This window comes from Stegastes partitus, unplaced genomic scaffold (genome assembly GCF_000690725.1).
Source record: "Stegastes partitus isolate 25-593 unplaced genomic scaffold, Stegastes_partitus-1.0.2 Scaffold793, whole genome shotgun sequence".
NCBI lineage: Eukaryota > Metazoa > Chordata > Actinopteri > Pomacentridae > Stegastes > Stegastes partitus.
Genome location: NW_007578524.1, coordinates 236,640 through 254,658, shown reverse-complemented (window position 1 = coordinate 254,658; position 18,019 = coordinate 236,640). Strand labels below are relative to the sequence as shown.

General features: G+C 40.6%; 1 protein-coding gene across 1 annotated transcript in view; it reads right to left on the bottom strand.

The window, feature by feature from the left end:
- The window catches only part of LOC103364917 (probable G-protein coupled receptor 144), a 99,166-nt gene that overhangs the window by 15,921 nt on the left and 65,226 nt on the right, over positions 1-18,019 (bottom strand). Inside the window, exon 24 of the mRNA XM_008292212.1 lies at positions 3,917-3,999. Within this exon, the coding sequence (XP_008290434.1) occupies positions 3,917-3,999 (83 nt within the window). The remainder of the gene's footprint in view (positions 1-3,916; positions 4,000-18,019) is intronic.

Sequence of the window (18,019 nt, the reverse complement as noted above, 5' to 3'; positions counted from 1 at the left end):
ATATGTCTGTAAGCTGTTAGAAAATAAGCAGCTGGTTTTCTCTACCCCTGATACAACTAACTGCTGACCACGTGTAAGGATGTGGGTTTTTTTTTTTATTGTTTGTCCAGAAAAATCACCCTAGTTTGGTTTTGAGGGATAACAAAGAATGTCCCATCCTGTTTTAGAGAGCTGTTAACCTATCAATAAGAAATGCCAGGACAGCTGGCTTTCTAACAAGAGCTTCTGAATCACATTCTCGAGCTTGAGTGCTGTGCTATAGAATTTTCCACAATGGCAGAAATATAACAGGAATATCGTTTTTAAAAAATGACATGAAAAATGATTAAAGGCATCAGATATTAACTGCAAAACCCTCATATCAGTGTAACCCTAGTGTACATCTGACGTGTCTCGCTAATCCTAAACCTGACAGATATGACACCAGTGGTCCCCCTGCCAGGAAAGGCTAAAACACAGGCCAAAACAGGAAACCCCAACACACACACACACACACACACACACACACACACACACACACACACACACACACAACCACACACCCTCCCAGTGAACAACTGACAGGCTGGCTGGCCAGTGGTGGCTCCATGGAGGATTTCTTTTGTATGTGTGTGTTATGGTGGACTGGAGGTTCCAGCTGGCCTGTCATGGGACTCCCAATCGCGTGTGAATGGTACTCAGAGGGAGCTGTGGCTAACAGGTCCAACACTGCAACACTCAACAGGCTGAAAGGTCGCCTGGGGTGAGCTTAGTTGGGCAAAACCAGGAATGCTGTTTTTTAGACCACACAGACATATGAATTCTGGTGTATTTAAAAAAAAATTACCCAATATGTGCCTGTGTTTAGGTAGAAAAAAATGTATATTGTTGGTATTTTCTGGCATTTATAGGAGGTTTTTATTTGGAAGATAAATTGAGAAATATCCTCCAGTAATCCTCCACGTTTTACTTGCTTTGTCATTTTTTGGACATGTACTCTCTGACATTCATCACTAAACACATCTGAAACACACACTCTTCTAGAATATATATAAACAAACCAAAACTAAGATTAAATATTATAATTTCCTGCTTTCCTTGTGGACCAGTCACTGAGGTGGTAAAAAAAAAAAAAAAAAAGTGTTACCTTTTATTGTGATGTGATGACAAAACAAAACTGTTCTTTAAAAAATATTTGACTCATACCAAGTTCACGCTGACTTTACACAAGGAACAAAATGACAGAAAACAATGTCATGAATCACATTATTGATCAAACACGACTGAAAACAACATTTAAATACACATTATTTTAGATTAACTTGTGCACCACAATCTGTCAAAGCAAATCTTCAGTGCAGCTACCAACCAGTGCAGAACCTCCAACTGTTTCCTGTGCTGAAACCAGAGGACCAACTCGACAACACACACACACACCATCTCCACCTCCCGTCATTTAGTTAACCTTGACCAACTAACCAGCCACACATAAACAGCTCACACCCTCCTATCCTGACTCGCACATTTTGTGGAGTGAGACCACACTTCCACCCAATAACCCCTGGTGTGAACTTAATTGTGTATACTCAGGTATTGAGTTTCGGACCGTGCCTGGGTCTCACAGCGCTCAAAGAGAAACAGACTCTGTGAGCTTGACAATGAGTGAGAGAGCGATAGAGTAAAAGAAAGAGAGAGAGACACAGACCACCCAACGGCTGCGAAGAAAAACAAAGCTGGGTGGAGAGCAAAGTCAGCTTCGATCGCTTTAGAAGCAGGACAGTTGAAAGTTGTTGTGCGGTAGCAGTTTGTCAAGGGTGAGAGAAGCAGAGAAAAGGAGAAAGAGGACGAATGACCAAGTCTGTTATAAGCAGTATTTAACCCAAAGAGAATATACTGAATTTACCGCTTCGATTAGATACAACCTCTCGTCTTAGATTCAAATTCACTTCGAGTCTGTCTTTGCGTAGTCATATTTTGTCTTTATGTGGCTGAAAATGTGCCAGTCTTGAGCTAATTTCCGTTGCAGTGAAGAGGCTGGACGCACACGTGAGCAGATCACTCAGAGTTCTGCTGGTTTTTATTTTACACATTTATTCCTCTTTCACTTATAATTCATTGCTCATAATTTCCTACTTCATAACAGAAGTTATAAATTCAAACAAGCCCTTTTAATGAAACCAAATATCTTTTATATTCTGTGACATTAAATAAACATGGCTGCTTTGGCAGTCTAGATAATACAATACAATTTTACCCACCATATCAGATTAATTAATTGCTTTAATTACTTTATCAGACAGAATACAACATAAGGATTGGAAACCACTCCACTGGAGGTTTCAAGAATGGGGGCACGGCCAGGTCTGAATCACTGCATCAATTGGAGAAGCACGAGGAGGGATGTAAAGTGATAAACACTTTCACCTTTGCGTAGAACAACCATTCATGTGCCCTTGAGCGAGGTGCTTAACCTTTAAGTGTATGAATTTAAGACACAAAGCAGGAAGATACAATGCACACACAACATTTTTCTCAAAGCAAATGTACTTAACATAAAGTGTGCTCTGAGATTCAACGAAAACAGTTTTGTTTTTTTGTTGACATTTTAAGATATAAAGCAATTAACATTTAGAATAGAGCAAACTGTAATATGTGTAGCAATGTGTATGTGGTTCTAGTGCTGGCCACTAGGGGGACAAGGACATGCACAGAGTCTGGTCTGAGAGTTGGAGGCTGCATTTATTTCATCGGAGACGCACTCAGTCAGCGATTGGTGAGCATGTGTGTGTGAAAGAGAGAGAGAAAGGAACCTCTGCTCAGCCCTCTAACTAGTTTTGTTTTGCAAAATCATTTTATTAAATGTATTTACTAATCAAAGTATTAAAAATCTATTGATTATAGATAACTCTAGGTAGTTCACCTGGTGAAGAAACATATTTTAAATCATAATTTAATAATTGCAAAGCACCAAATGATATGTTAAAAAAAAACTTTCAGAAATGATATTTATAGTATGTATTATTTACCAATATAAAATTCAAATGAAAATGATCTTAAGATGACTACATGAACTCACATCAATAAAATGTGGAAATTGAAAGTTGTTTTAAAACAAAAAATGCAATAACATTTTAGCTCACTTTTATGTTTGCCGTCAGGTTCAACTGTATTGAACATAATGTTTACTGCACATTTTTTGATGAATGGCTTCTTTCTTAATATTTAGAAAGACAAAATGTTTAAAGTACAAAGACCTTGACTAACTGTCTTTTTCTAGTTATTTATTTAGGCAAAAACAGAAGAGAATCCCAAAAAATATACTGTCCAGGGTATGATGCCAGATACTAGGTATAAGTGCCAAGCAGCAGGTTTAATGTGAGTAAGTTTGTGCAAATACTGAAAGAATAGTGTGTGTGATATAACACATTTTACCAAATCATAACGATTCCCAGGTAGTTTGACACTTGGCTTCTACCAGTTTCCTTGTCTGGTGAGTGCTACTTCCATGCTTGATAAAACAATGTGTTTACCAGTGCAACAGCTTGCTTAGTGATGTGTTTTTGGACAACAACTGAATCGTACAGCACAAAAACAAAGGCTAAACCAGGCCTTCACAGAAAATACTAGGTGGCAGTAACAATTCATTGTTGCTTTTTGCTGTTTTACCACGATTTATTGACAGGAAGAAAAAAAAAAAAAAATGAAAATGACCAAAGTTGTTGTCACACTGATTTGAATCAAACTAAACTGTACTAACTCAGTGAGAAGACAGACTTGTTGAATAGGCTAACCCACTAGAGTAATTGTTCAAGCCTTGCTGTCTGTTTTTGTCCAAAAGTCAAAGGTCAAATTCCACTGAACTTCTAAACTTCAGTGTCCCAGAGTGACTGATACGCCACGCTGTGTGTACTGTATGTGTGCGTAAGAAGTTAGTTACCTCTCTATCCGGATGAGTGCCTTTCGAGGTTTGGCTCAGGGGATTTTCTAGTCTCTCTGGAACACAAGGAATGGACAGCTGACCTGCAGACAGACAGACAGACACACACACACATACAGAGTTAGGTCGGTCAACAGTGTGCAGCTGAAAACTAACTGAATACACACATGCACACACCCCGACACGTGCTTGGAGCATGTAAGAGAACAGGAATATCTCAAAGTCCTACTGCAATGTACAGGAACACATAAAAGATCAGAAGTCACATATTTACATTTGAAATAAATTTACAATGACAAGATTGCATGCTTATTTTTTTTCCTTAAAAGCCATAAAATCATGGATGTGATTTTTCTATATCATACACTCGATATGAAAAAGATTTATCTATTTAACCTTTGTGTGATTCTTATACACTATATTATCAGATACTAAAGAATTGTGTTAAAAAGATGTCCCTTTAACAACTTCTGTAGGAGACATTTTGATCAATAGGAACTTCAAAATATGTATGTGGTATTGCTTACATCAAATGGCAGAAAAACTGAGCAAAGCTATTTTAATAACAAGGAAATAAAGGGGTCCATGTGAACTCTCAGTCAAGTTAAACAGAATCAAAATGATCCGAGGATTTCTTCCATCTGTGTGACCTGTAAGATGCACTGATCTCAACCAATTACAGAAGGAAACAAGACAGAATTACAAAGGATGGCCCAAAGGTGGAGGATTATAAATTGGAGCCAATTAGAGCAGAAAACGGAAAAAGCAAGACAAGCATGGCTAATGATACCATATTCATCAACGTCTGACACTCATTTTACATTACAGGCACTTAGCTCATGCTCTCATTTGGACTGCCTTGCAAGGAGGAGAATGATGAGAAGGCACGATAGGTATTGTTTAAGGACACATCAAAAGGTCACATGGCTGCTGACGGACACTGGCACTTCTGCTTGAATCAAACAGGACAACATCTGTCATCACGATGCCACCTTGACGTCACCAGCTGAATAAAAAGCACCGCATGCATTTGCACCGTTGAGATGCCAATTTGCAAAATTCAGCTTTGGTGCATCATCTTATATTTCGGCTCATCCACTGGACAAACCACAAACTACTAATACAACCATGAAACAAATGGTATTTCAATTTTACCAACACTTAGTAGTAGTAAGTAATTCCATGACATTTATTCACAGCAGACACTGATGTACAAATGACTGATGATTTCAACCATTTGTATGTGATATCTGAGACTATGGGGTGCAAACTTTTATGTAAATTACAACAGATGCATTCAAAGAGTCAATCAAACCATTCCTGATTGACAAGCTAGCGCACGTCCTGATCTGCCTGCCACAGCACGGTAACGTCAACAACATTAGATCCATTTGCTTTGATTGGATTGATTGTTTTCTAACCAGGGCAATCATCTACTAGAGCAACATCAGACCCACAGAAATTAGTTTATAATTCTGAGGTAAGGACTAAACGTGGGCTATATTTTACTCGTCATGTAGGAGAAACTCGGCCTTTACATTATTCATGTCCACAGCAGTCCGACAATCTGTATGTTAAACGTGGAAGTTACACACAGATATATGGACGCAATCTTGGTAGGTTTATCATTGTCACGAACCCATCCGCCCCATCTGACTGTCTACCTGTCTGTCTCCCTCCTCTAGTTCAGGGCCTGTCATGGCTGCTCTCCAATAGGTCCCCCTGTGTCTGGATTAATCTCCCCGGTTGACTACTGATCTGAAGGTGGGACGGCCACCATCCACCAACAGCAAAACCAATTTCACTGTGTCACCGCGTGACACTCCCGCCCACCGTCCCCGCTAACACCAACGCATGCACGCACATTACAAAATATCTTCATCTGTCTCTGTCTCATCTACATGGAAGAGGGCAGGAGGGCGGGTGACTAGTCCGAAGGAGAAAGGTCAGCGCGCCGAAGGAGTTCATCATTCTGAGGTGTCAGAGCTGCTCTTTAGCACAGCATATGAAGGGGAGAGGAAGGAGGACAGGATGAGAGGCAGGGAGTAACAGAGAAAGGGGGCAGAGGGGGGTGGAGGGAGGCGGCGGTCTGTTTTATGTTAATCTGGTTATTGGTTACCAGCCAAAGGTTTGTCATGGCCCACAGAGTTGGCTGCAATCCACTGACTGCAAACCAGCCATCATACTGTTTGTGTTTCATAATCGTGTGTTGTCTTTGATTGTATCCTAATTACGAGAAAACGACACACACACACACACACACAAATACACACACAAACACACACTTGCATCTTACTCAAGCTACGAATGGTCATTTGGTGGCTAAAAACACCAGAGGGTTTATTGAAACACCAGAAGCTGGTAGTCAAACACGCATAAGCTCACATTTAGTCATTCAGAACTGATCACACAATGCATCCACTACGCTTGCTGGCGTCTGGCATGAGGTAAACAGCTTTTAATAGCATCAAACCCACTGCAGTTTGTTTGGGACCATCTGTCCAGTCTATTGTGTTTCCCTGTTATGGCTCTTTGGAAGCCCGTCAGGAGACAGCTGATGTATGGGCTCTTACAAAGGTCCCAGCCAGGCCCTCGGGATCCTGCCACACTGTGTATTATCTGTTTCTTTTCTGTCTGGCTTGTCTCTTTTTTTTGCTTCATAAAGTATTTTTTGGATCATGGTGAGGCAATTTGGGTAATTTTGCATCTTGTAATCGGGCACTTTACCACAGGTAGGAGTAATGGAACAGGAATATGTGTGTGTCTGTTGTTGCTAAGGCATGGAAATGCAATAAACACGATTTTGCTTTTGGATGCCAAGCAAGGGTGATTTTTTTTTGTGCAAAAAAAGGTTTCATCCTGGTCTCTTTAAAAATATATATATTTCAGAAGCCTTTAACAGATATTGGATGATACAGTAAAAACATATTCTGCACTACAAAAGATAGCCCAGAGTTCACAAGTGCAATAAAGATTTAGTTTAAGACCGACACATGATACCGTGAGTGCAGTTAGAACCCCATAGAAAGAGATCTTCTGCAACACACTGGTGAGCTACATTGTGCATATAGTCTGAGCACCACCTCTGCGTCATAATTTGCAATTCTGTATACACAAATACCAACATGAATATAAGGTGTTTTGCTGAAAGGTTGCATTGGAGGTGATGGGGTGGAGATGAGGGGGTGAACGCTGGGTTCAGGAAGTTTTCACTCCTTTCTTCCCAGCGTGCCCCTGGCCTCTCCAACTTCCAGTCAAACGCTGAAAAAAGCCAGATGCAGGCAGGATAATCACCACCTAATAAGAAGCTATATTGAAAGCAGGTTGGCGGTCATACACTACAAGCTTGAAAGGTGTGTGTGCGCACATACACACTGACACATCCATAGGCACTTGAACGCAAACGAACACGTATAGTTGGAGCAGGTATAATTATGGTGCACGATGACAAACTTCAGAGAGGACAGATCACTCACATTTTGTACACATATGGACAAGCATGTGTACAAAAACCAACACACACACACATACAAATACACAGACGCCCACACCAGACACAGATCCTTTTTTTTTTTCTTCTTCTGACTTCAGTCTTCTACCACCATCCAGGAAAAATGTTAGCATATGGCAAAAATATCAATAATCTCATGATAATATATCAATTATCTATTCAGAAACAGAGCACGGAATCCTCTGGGGTTTTGTGTATGTTAGTGACTGTTTTTATGTGACCCTTCCCCAACCATGAAAGGATATGAGGCTAAGCAAAGCAGCCAAAAACGACAATAAAAAAAAACACTTTTTGATGATGAAGTGTCTACAGAGGATTCACAAACTCTGATGTTTCCAAATCTTGTATCGCAGCGTAATCTTTCACATGACAGTTTTTACGTGACGTGATGATTTTTTTAAATTCATTGTTTGATCCCCAAAAAGTATGAAAAGCAGATCTTTCATTCCCTTGTTATTTACAACAACTTTAAACGAAGACTAGAAAGCACATTGGCAGTGCGAAAACCTCACACACCCCAAACCATATGAAAAAAATCTTTTAACAACCAGTGTTATATTTCGTCAAAAACAGATCAATATCAACCAGTGTTGATGGACTCCAGCCCAAAATGAAATCAGCACGATTTAATAAATATGATGGTGTGGTGTATGGCTCCACAGTTATTACAGCAGCTTTCTCCTATGTGGACGTGCGTGATTACTGGACATTCAAAGGCTGATTCAGTGGCTAATTCGTCAATTACTATCATTTTTGCAACCTTTTGTGTTGTTTCAGGTCTTTAAATTAGCAGTCCATTTACTAACACTGACTAAGAGCACAGGTACAAATTTCTACAAGATCTGTAAAGTTTAGCTGTGACAACTGGTGCTGCTGCAGAACAAGCAGTGCTGCACTATACAACAAATATTACACCGCAAAAGCAATGGGTAATAACGTCAAAGAGATCGTGTTGCTTAGTTTTTCAACATTCTTTTAACTTATTTTGTTGAAAATCTAAAGGGGAAGCATTCACATTACCGCCATTGTAGTACATAGACTTTACCCGCCCACTCTTGTTTGACATGTTTATGTCATTTCCACGTCTCTTTGCTTTGTTTCCTCCCTTTTTGTCGCATCTATTTGTGCGCTCCCATCTTCTGTGACACTTCTTTCCTTGTGCTCTCCTGTGGAGTTTTACCTTGTGTTGCTTATTAGTATGTTTTGCATGCATGTACACAGGACAAGGTGTGCATCTCTTTACCAAATAATCGCCCTCCCTTGTGCACCTGTTGTCATTTAATTAACACTCTGAGGAAGCTCTTCGGGAAGGAAAATATAGTCATTTTTAATACAAAGACCACATGCATACAAACTTGCATGCATAAATTAATACATGTGGAGAAAAATACAATAAAATGGACAGATCAAATTTCTTTCCGGCTAAGATCTAAGAAACATGCAAATATGGGGATTGTTTGTTAGCAAAGGGCACAAACTCTGGTTTCGTACAACTACTATGTACCCCGGCCGCCATCTAATGCATGACCTCATGGTGTCTGTGAGTGAGTGAGTCAGGTGATCTTTAAAACGGGGGAAACTCGCTGGACGGGGAGGCAGGTAAGGGAATGCAGGTTCTGTAGGGACACGACTTGAAGAGAAAGCGTCTGAGGATGACAAGGGGAGCGAGTGATGTGCTGGAGGCATCGCTCTGATAAATGATTCTCAATTTTACTTGTTTCCATCAGGAACAGAAGGTGTTGACTCTGCATCGTTGGCGGCTAGCATTCTTTCGTTACATCTGTGTTTTTAAATTCAATTTTCAGACCACCCTCAAAAATTCAACACGCTGCCTTGAATTTACAAAAACAAAGTGCAAAAATGCTTCTCTAAACACACTTTACTGTGTGGCTCCTACGAACAAATCTATATGCACACATGCAGGCTCTAATGTAACTGCAATAAAAACATACACCTCCTCATAAATGTATATATACATACTTATAATCCATCCATCCTTTGACACATAAACACACAACACAACCATTCGTCCAAATGCACACATCTCTCCTGTGTAACAGCACACCGAATGTCCTGCTCTTACACCATCAGCAGCATCAAAAAGAAGAATCTATATTCTCCCCTCTGTCTTTTTTTCATTTGAGTGACTATGAACAGCAGCAGCAGCAGCAGCAGCTGCAGCCTCTCTCCCTGCTCGTGCTCAGTCGGGGTAAGGCAATAGGTTTAGCAGGCGAGGAGGCGAGGCAGATTTATGGTGGTGGATGTGACCTCTGGGGCCGTAACACGGTGATGGGTGAGTGGCTCTCAACGGTAAGCTACTGGCACTTGACAAAGTGCCCGAAGCAGAATGAATTTACTTCTCTTTTCCTCAATCATCAAGCAGCCACTGCCCTGACCCCCATCCTGACTGCTATAACAAGATCTCCCATCTCACAAGGGCCTGAAAAATTTACTGTCACATCTACTTTTCAATGAGCTCAAGTGAGCACTTCTTTCACCTTCAGCGGAGCAGGTGCTGGTGTAGAGGAGGGCTAACCTGCCCCAGTGTGTGTTTGTGTGTGCGTTTTATGTGTGGTATATAGGTGTGTGTGAGAGAGAGAGAGAGAGAGAGAGAGAGAGAGAGAGAGAGATGAACATACATGAAGAAATTTCTGTACACACATGTAAGCTGGTCTCCCTCGCTTGCTCCCTCACTCACCCCTGAGTCACCCAAAGTCAGTGTCTTAGCCACAAACACCCTCACAAACACTCAGAACACACAGAATCTGCAAAATATAAGGTAACTGGGAAAAAAAACAGTGGACAAAGCCATACAAATCTTTTATGGTTGGCTGCCCACACACAAGAAACCTCACATAGCCTCCCTTTAACACACACACACACACAGAGTAAGGTTGCCAGACAGGGACACAAAGGGCACTGCTATACGGATGTCAGTAGACACCTCTACCATTTATATTAGAAGTCAATCTACCTTATCACATCTCTTATACACACACACACACACACAAGCACACACACCAGGCATTATGAAGTCTGTGTGTTTGCCAGCTTTCATCAGCTTGATGGCAGTAGAGTTGGACTTAATGATCCTGATATTTTTTTTTATATGCAGTCGATAAATCTTGGTGCACACACATTTAAATTTCACCTTTCTTGCACTCTAGTTGCTGAGGTGAAATCACAGTGAATGTGACGGAGAATGAAGTAGACCAAACTAAAGATTAGATTAGTAGTTTAGAAGCCTTAGGCGGATAAAAGAAATTAACTATGTTTGTGAAATTTTTACTCAAATTTGTATCGTTTGGTTATTTTTGGTCTTTATAACTAAAATGTCAAAAATTCTGTATTCTTTTATCTATTTTTTTTTACACTAAAATATTCAAAAGTATATTAAAAAGACTTTAGAACTGACTTAAGGGGAGAGAAAATAAAATAAGTGTTGTTAGGTCAACTCAAAAACAGAGCAGGTGCATTGGAAGAAATTCATTGTACATCTATTTGTATACATTAAAATAAACTGTACAAACGCAGGTGCAATACAGTTCACTACAAGAATATTCTTTCAGTTTTTTTAAAGACTAATGAGAAATCAAAAGGCTTCCAAAAACCCTGTCTAACCAACTACGTCTTCGCTGTGGAATAAATGTAATTTCACTGATATCTTACTGCTAAAGAAGGCAACCATGTGCAGAAAGTTACTTCAGCTTAAACTTGTTTTGACTCAAAGCAGATGAGCGACTGGGGGAAAGAAAAAAAAAAAACAAGTATTTTTGCCATTACATGGGGTTTCCTCTAGATATCTCCAAATGTTTTGCCTTTGTAATTCCTTTGCCAGTGAAACGTACCTCTAGAGATACATTTAATCTTGTCTCTACAAACAGACGGACTGATTTACTGGCAAAAGAAAGAGAAAAGCAGCTGTGGAAGGTTCCACTTTACAACAAGGATTAAATGGTTACTGCATCAAATTATCCATGGATATAACAGTTGCTGTGCCAATCAATAAACTGTATATTAGACAAAGAAAGTTGGTTATGCCAACAGTTCATTTTGACAAGTTCAGTCTTTAAAATGTCATAACTATGTCATAACTAATTCACCCTCTTTTCTTTTATGAGCCCACCCTCACCCACTGGGATAATGTTATCATGATGAGGCAATAAAAATCAATGATTAAACATGTGTAATTTTCCAGAGACAATGTATTAAAATTTATTGGCTCTCTCTCTCTCTGGCGAGCCATCACATCAGCCCTGGAGCGGCAGACACTCGGCGGGTTACAACTGAAAATAAAGAAGGGCATTAAAAGCTATTCAATAAGCCACTGTAAAATTGATCAGGCTATAAAAGCTGCTACACGTCGGCCCCCCTCCTCTTTCCTGCCCACCCTCTCCAAACACGGGATTATGACTGTGGCGGAGTGAAGGAAGGAGAAGAAGGAGTGACAAAGAATCACAGTGAAGAAAGAAGCTGAGACAGGTGGGACTTTTTAAGGGAGTAGAAAGAGAGAAAGAAGAAAAGTGGAAAAAAAAGAGTTTGAAACAAACAAGATCTAAAACAGGAAACGAGGAGCAATGAACTGTGATTTCTCTGCTGACACAGCTTGAGTATTCACTGTATAATCACGGGGCAGTTAAACAGTGTGATTTGCCAGTCACTCTGTGAGTTATTCTACAAGCTTTAACAGTCCCTGACATATCCGTTTTTCCTATAGTCTATATTTATTTCCTTTCGTCTTTTTATGCTTTTTATCATTTGCGGTAATAAACCAAACAGAGAAAAATGTGTAACACTACAGCAGCACTGCAGAAATACACCTGTGCTGTGGGTAATCGCGGCCCACTGAAAGTTTTATCACCTATATTTTGAATTTAAGTATTGCCCTACTTGCTCTTATATTAACTAGAAATTATGATGATTTTTTATGGTGTCAATTATTTAGTACTTATTGTGTTTTTAACGTTTTGCAAATTTTTTTGACTTGCAGTTTGATGGAAGAAGCACCAAACATACAGATGGCATGAGTGGCTGCTAAGACATGGGGGTGGTATCAGCAAAAACTGAGGCACATAGTAATAATAATGAGAAGCCTGATCTGACCATAGAAAAGGCACATACTATAAACTAATAGTACCGTGCACCTTGATGACAACTTGTCTGCGATGTTTTAGGACTTATCTGACTTAAGATGATTTTTCAAGGACGTAAATATAAGCATTGAAAGAAAAATGTATAAATAAAAGAACCTTGGTAAATAGCTAGTGGCCTGAATAAACGGTAAGAGCGCGTGCGTCTGACAATTGGAAAAAAATGCAACCGTCGAGGAGCCTGTTTCACTAAAACCTCTTGAATCTTGTCTTTGCGCGTTGACTGTTAGTCAAGTAAAGTCTGAACGCTGTAGAATATTCACACAACACCTGCACCAAACAAAAAGACAAACAAACATAACAGAAATATCTGGCATTAAGAGAGATTCCATTTCTGCCTGTATGAAAACCATACCAAGGGTGTTATTGGCCAAGTGCATTAGCTCACTGCAAAACTAGCAGCAATGAGGCCAAAAGAGAAAGTACATCTCTATGGAAGCAATTTTCATCTCATCAACCTTTTCCACTTAAAAACATTGTAGGCCAATGGAGCCAAACATTTCGGGTCACTAAAAAGGACAGTTGTGCTGATTCTCCTGCCAACTTCAGTGAGTGCAGAAAACTTTCCAAAAATGCAGATACTCAACAATAACCCCCAGAGATTCACGGTTTAATAATCAATATGAACAGTACGCCACATGGGCCGTCTTCCTGCCAGGCTAAAATTGCAAAAATGAGAAAAATTCCAGTGGCTAAGAGCGGTGCTGTTGGCTCAATCAGTGGCAGTGGCTCGGCAAACTGCGTTTTTCTTTTAACTTTCAATTCTCCTAAGCATCCGTGCTTCACAGCCCCTAGGGCTATTGCCTTTCTCAATCTGTCCCTGGAGAGGCAGGAGTTATGGTCCCTGTCGATTGAGGAGAAAGGGATGTTATTCCCCTGTCACCTCCTGGTCGCGCCGCCATCCTCCCTGCCCTGATCTACGGCCTTACCCCCCCCACCCCCACACCCTTACTGCCTCCCTCTCTCCCTTTTCCCCACTTTGCTTTGTCGTAAGCTGCCGGCTATGTCGTTGCCATGGGCTGTTGAGATGAGGATGATGGAAAAATGTTCTGCGGGAGGGGGTGGAGGTGCTGATATTGGTTTAGAGGTGCTGTTGGCAGCTGCACGATGAAAGTAGTGGTGAATGCTTTAGTATTATGTTAAGACACTTGCTGAAAAATTGGTCTGTGTGTCGTGTATGAAAACGCACTTGTACAAACACGGCAAATACATGCAGGACAAGCAGAAAGGATGGAAACATGTTATGATTGAGGATGATGCATTTTTCTTTTCTTTTCTTTTTTTTTTTTTTTTTTACATAAAATACTGCAGAGTATAAAATACAAAAAAAATACTATATATAATGTACAGGCTATATAAATGCATATTTACTAAAATAGAGCACGGGGTCCCCTCTTTGCTGGAGAAGGGGGTGATGCTGTGGGATGGGGGGAATAGTAAAGTATGAGACAGCCTGGCCCAGGGGAGGTGACCTACCTCAGGGCACATGCAGGTCATTGAATGACACCCTTGATAGCAGAGAAGTGACAGGGTTAAACATAAAAGGCATTTAGCTGACAATTAGATGTGGTGGCTGCTAACGCTATGTCACAGGAGTCCCTGTAGGTTTGGTTTCATGGAGGGTGGCTGAGAGCTACTGAAATGTAGACACCTTCAAATATATAATACACATTTGAAAGCACCTAAGTTTGATTTCATGTTGTTTGGTTTAATTTTTACAACTATGCTTTCTGATATTTCATGTTCAAAAGTAACATCACATGCGGACCTTTTAACATTTTCTGAAACTTTTGTACAAATATATTTTTATTTAGACAGTCGGCCAGCTGAGTGGAATAAGCAATAACTGCAGACTTTTTGGTGGATTGGTGGGATCAAGATGGGGGTGTTACCCAGTGCATAGTCTCGGGATACACACAGTGCCAGCAAAAATCCTTCAACAGACAAAACCTTAGCTGTAACATGCAGAAATCTGACTGAACACATTGGCCTGCAATGAAATATATGTCTGGGAGTTCTGCATTTCCTTTTGTGGTTTCCAAAAAGTTCCCAGGGAGAAAAAGTCTCATGGCTTCTTTTTTTCCCCCTCTAGTTTACTTGAAAAAGCAACTATCAAGATTCAACAAACTGCAGGCCCCTTTAAAAACCCCCAACACCACCAATGAACATCAGCACAGACATTAGTACACCTGACACATGCTCAACAGAGGACTTCCAGGCCTCAGAGTGCTCAGCCCCATTTCCATACTGGCCAATGCTCAGCTTTTTTTTTTTTTTGACCATTATACACCTTAGGCAAATCTTGAGTTTGCGAGGGTCTCTCTGGGTGAAGGAATAAATAAATAAGCAGATAAATAGATGAATAACCCAGAGGAATGGGAACCCATGCGGCTTGGCCATCCATCATATATCCTATTACCCCACACTCAGCGGCTCCTGCAGTATGTATAATGTAGTCAACCTCCGTAAGCAGATACAAATTCAACTCTTTTCCTCCTCAATTTGTTATATCTGACAACGCCACAGCTCGTGCCTTGTTGTTTCTTTGAATTATGAATAGATTCCCTTCACCAGACTTTCGCCTGTGCGTGATAGCGTAGCGTTGTTATGCAGAACAGCTGTGGAAAACAAATTCGTAAAGCCTGGTACGCTTTGTAGCGGTTGGGCGAATATGCATAAACAGTTGCGCTTAAAGCCACTTAAGAACAACCAAATGGGCTCAATATTTCATCGTTGGATTTGTTTCATTGGGTGTGATGAATATAAAATGCCACAGTGTAATACAAGTTCAGGAAATGCAATTGTTTAAGTGTTTCAAATGATGTTTCCGATGAGATTTTTCACAGCGAGCAGTGCCACGGGCAGACGAGTGATTTAACTGACGATTTAAATCTTAACTCCTGTCACAAGGTCCTGTTCCTAATTCAGCCATGGCACCAATATCAAACTGCGAGAATGAAAAGGGAATGGAAGGAGAGTGGGTCGCACAAAGAGAGGGAGCAGAAGAGCAAAGGAAGAAAAGCTGCAGAGTAAACACAAATTAACAAATCAGATGCAAGAGTAAGAGTGAGAGTGAGAGAAACCGAGTTGGAAAGAGGAAGAGGAATGTAAATACATGGCAAACCGATAGCACATTTTGACCGCTGCCTGTTTGTTTGGGTATTTACACTGCGAGGCTACAATCAAGTCCACAAAGCTTGAGCCCACATGACAAGAGCCCATTTCAGGGCCACACATCCTCTAAACAGGCAAGCTAACAAGCCAAATCTCAAACTACACGCACACACAAAACCACAAAGTCATATCCAGTTATTTGTCCATCACTTAAAAATGCCAACAAAAAAAAAAAAAGGATGCGGGGAAAATGCAATTTAACTCATGCACAGAGAGAGGGCAGGGAAGATAAGCTGTGAGGAAGTTTTTTTCTTTTTTGGTGTTTTTTTTTTTGGGACTTGGCTGAACTTCCGAGCCCTGTTTGGTTAGAGCAGATGTAGAATTAGTACACATCACTTTGCATCAGCGAGACATTGAACACAAGCTGCCGTTCAGAGGCCAAATACCTCTATGTCACAAAGACACACACATGCACACCTCGCCTCCAGCGTCTATGACTCTGCTGTGGTAATTATCAATGTGATGTCAGTTCCCCCGAGGAGCAAATTCTTCTCCTTGCTCTTCCTAAAGTATGCTTGCTGTCCCCAAATACCTGCGTCCTGTTAACGAAAGTTGAAAGTAATAGAAAACACAGTCAGTTTCTTTTGGTTTTTTTTTACTGCTACGAAACTGAGGGAAAAAATATCTGCCAGCAGTTCTTGCGAGATTCTAAACAGACCTCAAACCACACACATTTGATCTATTTCTGAATATAATAATCCAAACAATACTGTTGGATACTACCTCATAACATTACAAATATTCCTCTTACAAGAGACTGTAAATACAAACTGCACATATACTACAGGGATACTATCACTTACCATGCTGGGAAAGCCTTACAAGTTCAATCACACATTCATACAGATAAGGATATTTGGAATCATAATGCATTTTGCCACAATAATAGATTTACACAAGCTCATCCAGCTGAGCATAAAGCATACAGGGAAGACAGAGAAACAGTAGGGGTCAATCAGCAGTCACCAAACAGCTGCTTTGATTTTTGTTTAACTCAAATTCTTCCGATGTCACTCACAGAGCATGTGGATACATTTTTGACGGCCACACGATCATCGATATGCATCTAATTTAGAGTTTTACTACTCATAGTATTACAATATACAAGAATCAGTTACAGTATTAAAACCACCTGCCTAATATATCACAGGAGGAAGGACGCAGGACCTCTGCAGATCCATTGATGGGGCTCGTTCCAGCACATCCTGTGGATACTTGATCAGATTGGGATCTGGAGAGTCTGGAGGCCGGGTCAGCACCTTGGGCTCTTTGTTGTATTCCTCACTGTGTTCGAGCAGTTTTGTTGTGTTGTGGGGGAGCGTGCTGTCCTACTGTGGAATATGTCCAAGTAACACCCACTTGAGCCCAAGGTTTCCAAGGTTTGCCAGCAGAATATTGCATTCTAACAAGATCTATCTTACTTCACCTGTCAGTGGCTGATCAGTCTACAGTATATATTTTGTAAAGAGGGCATGGAGTTGAGTGACGAACTGTTAGCTTATTATACTGTTCTAGCTGAACATTTTATACCTCTACCAACTTTGTTGTACGTAAATCTCTTCTGACAACACTCATATTTATTGCGGACGCGTTCACCGTTCCTCTGGCATAAAGTGATATTTAAGCAACTTACTAAATAAATAATAAACCCACAGTATTTGATTTTGTCAGTGCTGGACAACCCTACAGCACACAGAGCCAATGACCCACAGAAGTGAACTTGTAAACAGAATAAAGGGATTCAACTGAGATAAAATTGCTGCAACCATGCTGTCATTCCACAAGGGAATATTTCTTTTTTTTTCCCAGTATTTCTGGAGCAGGGGATCCTGTTGCATGTCAATGAACTGGGCTAAACGTGCGTGACAAGTGATGGTGTGTGGGTGGAGGTAAGTAAGAGGGAGTCAACCCCATGGTGGTGTCAACGAAGATCTGTGTGTAATCTGCGGAAGACGCATGCAATACACCGCCAGAGTGCTTTCTATCTACAAGGCCCCTAATTGCAAGGGATGCTGAGGAACACATGTTAAGAACAGAAGAAGGGGAAGGGTGTCAGATGTCAGCAATGTGCAGGCACATGGTTCCTACAAGCTGGGTTATTTAAACTGGAAATGACACCAGAAATCAGGGTTTTTCTACGATGAACTTATGAGGACCGCGTGACACTGCACGATATCTTTTCTTCATTACAGTCGCCTGGAAAACAGGTGAAAACAATGGGATGAAAACCAGTTGACCAGTCAATCGGACTGTATACGTCTATCACTG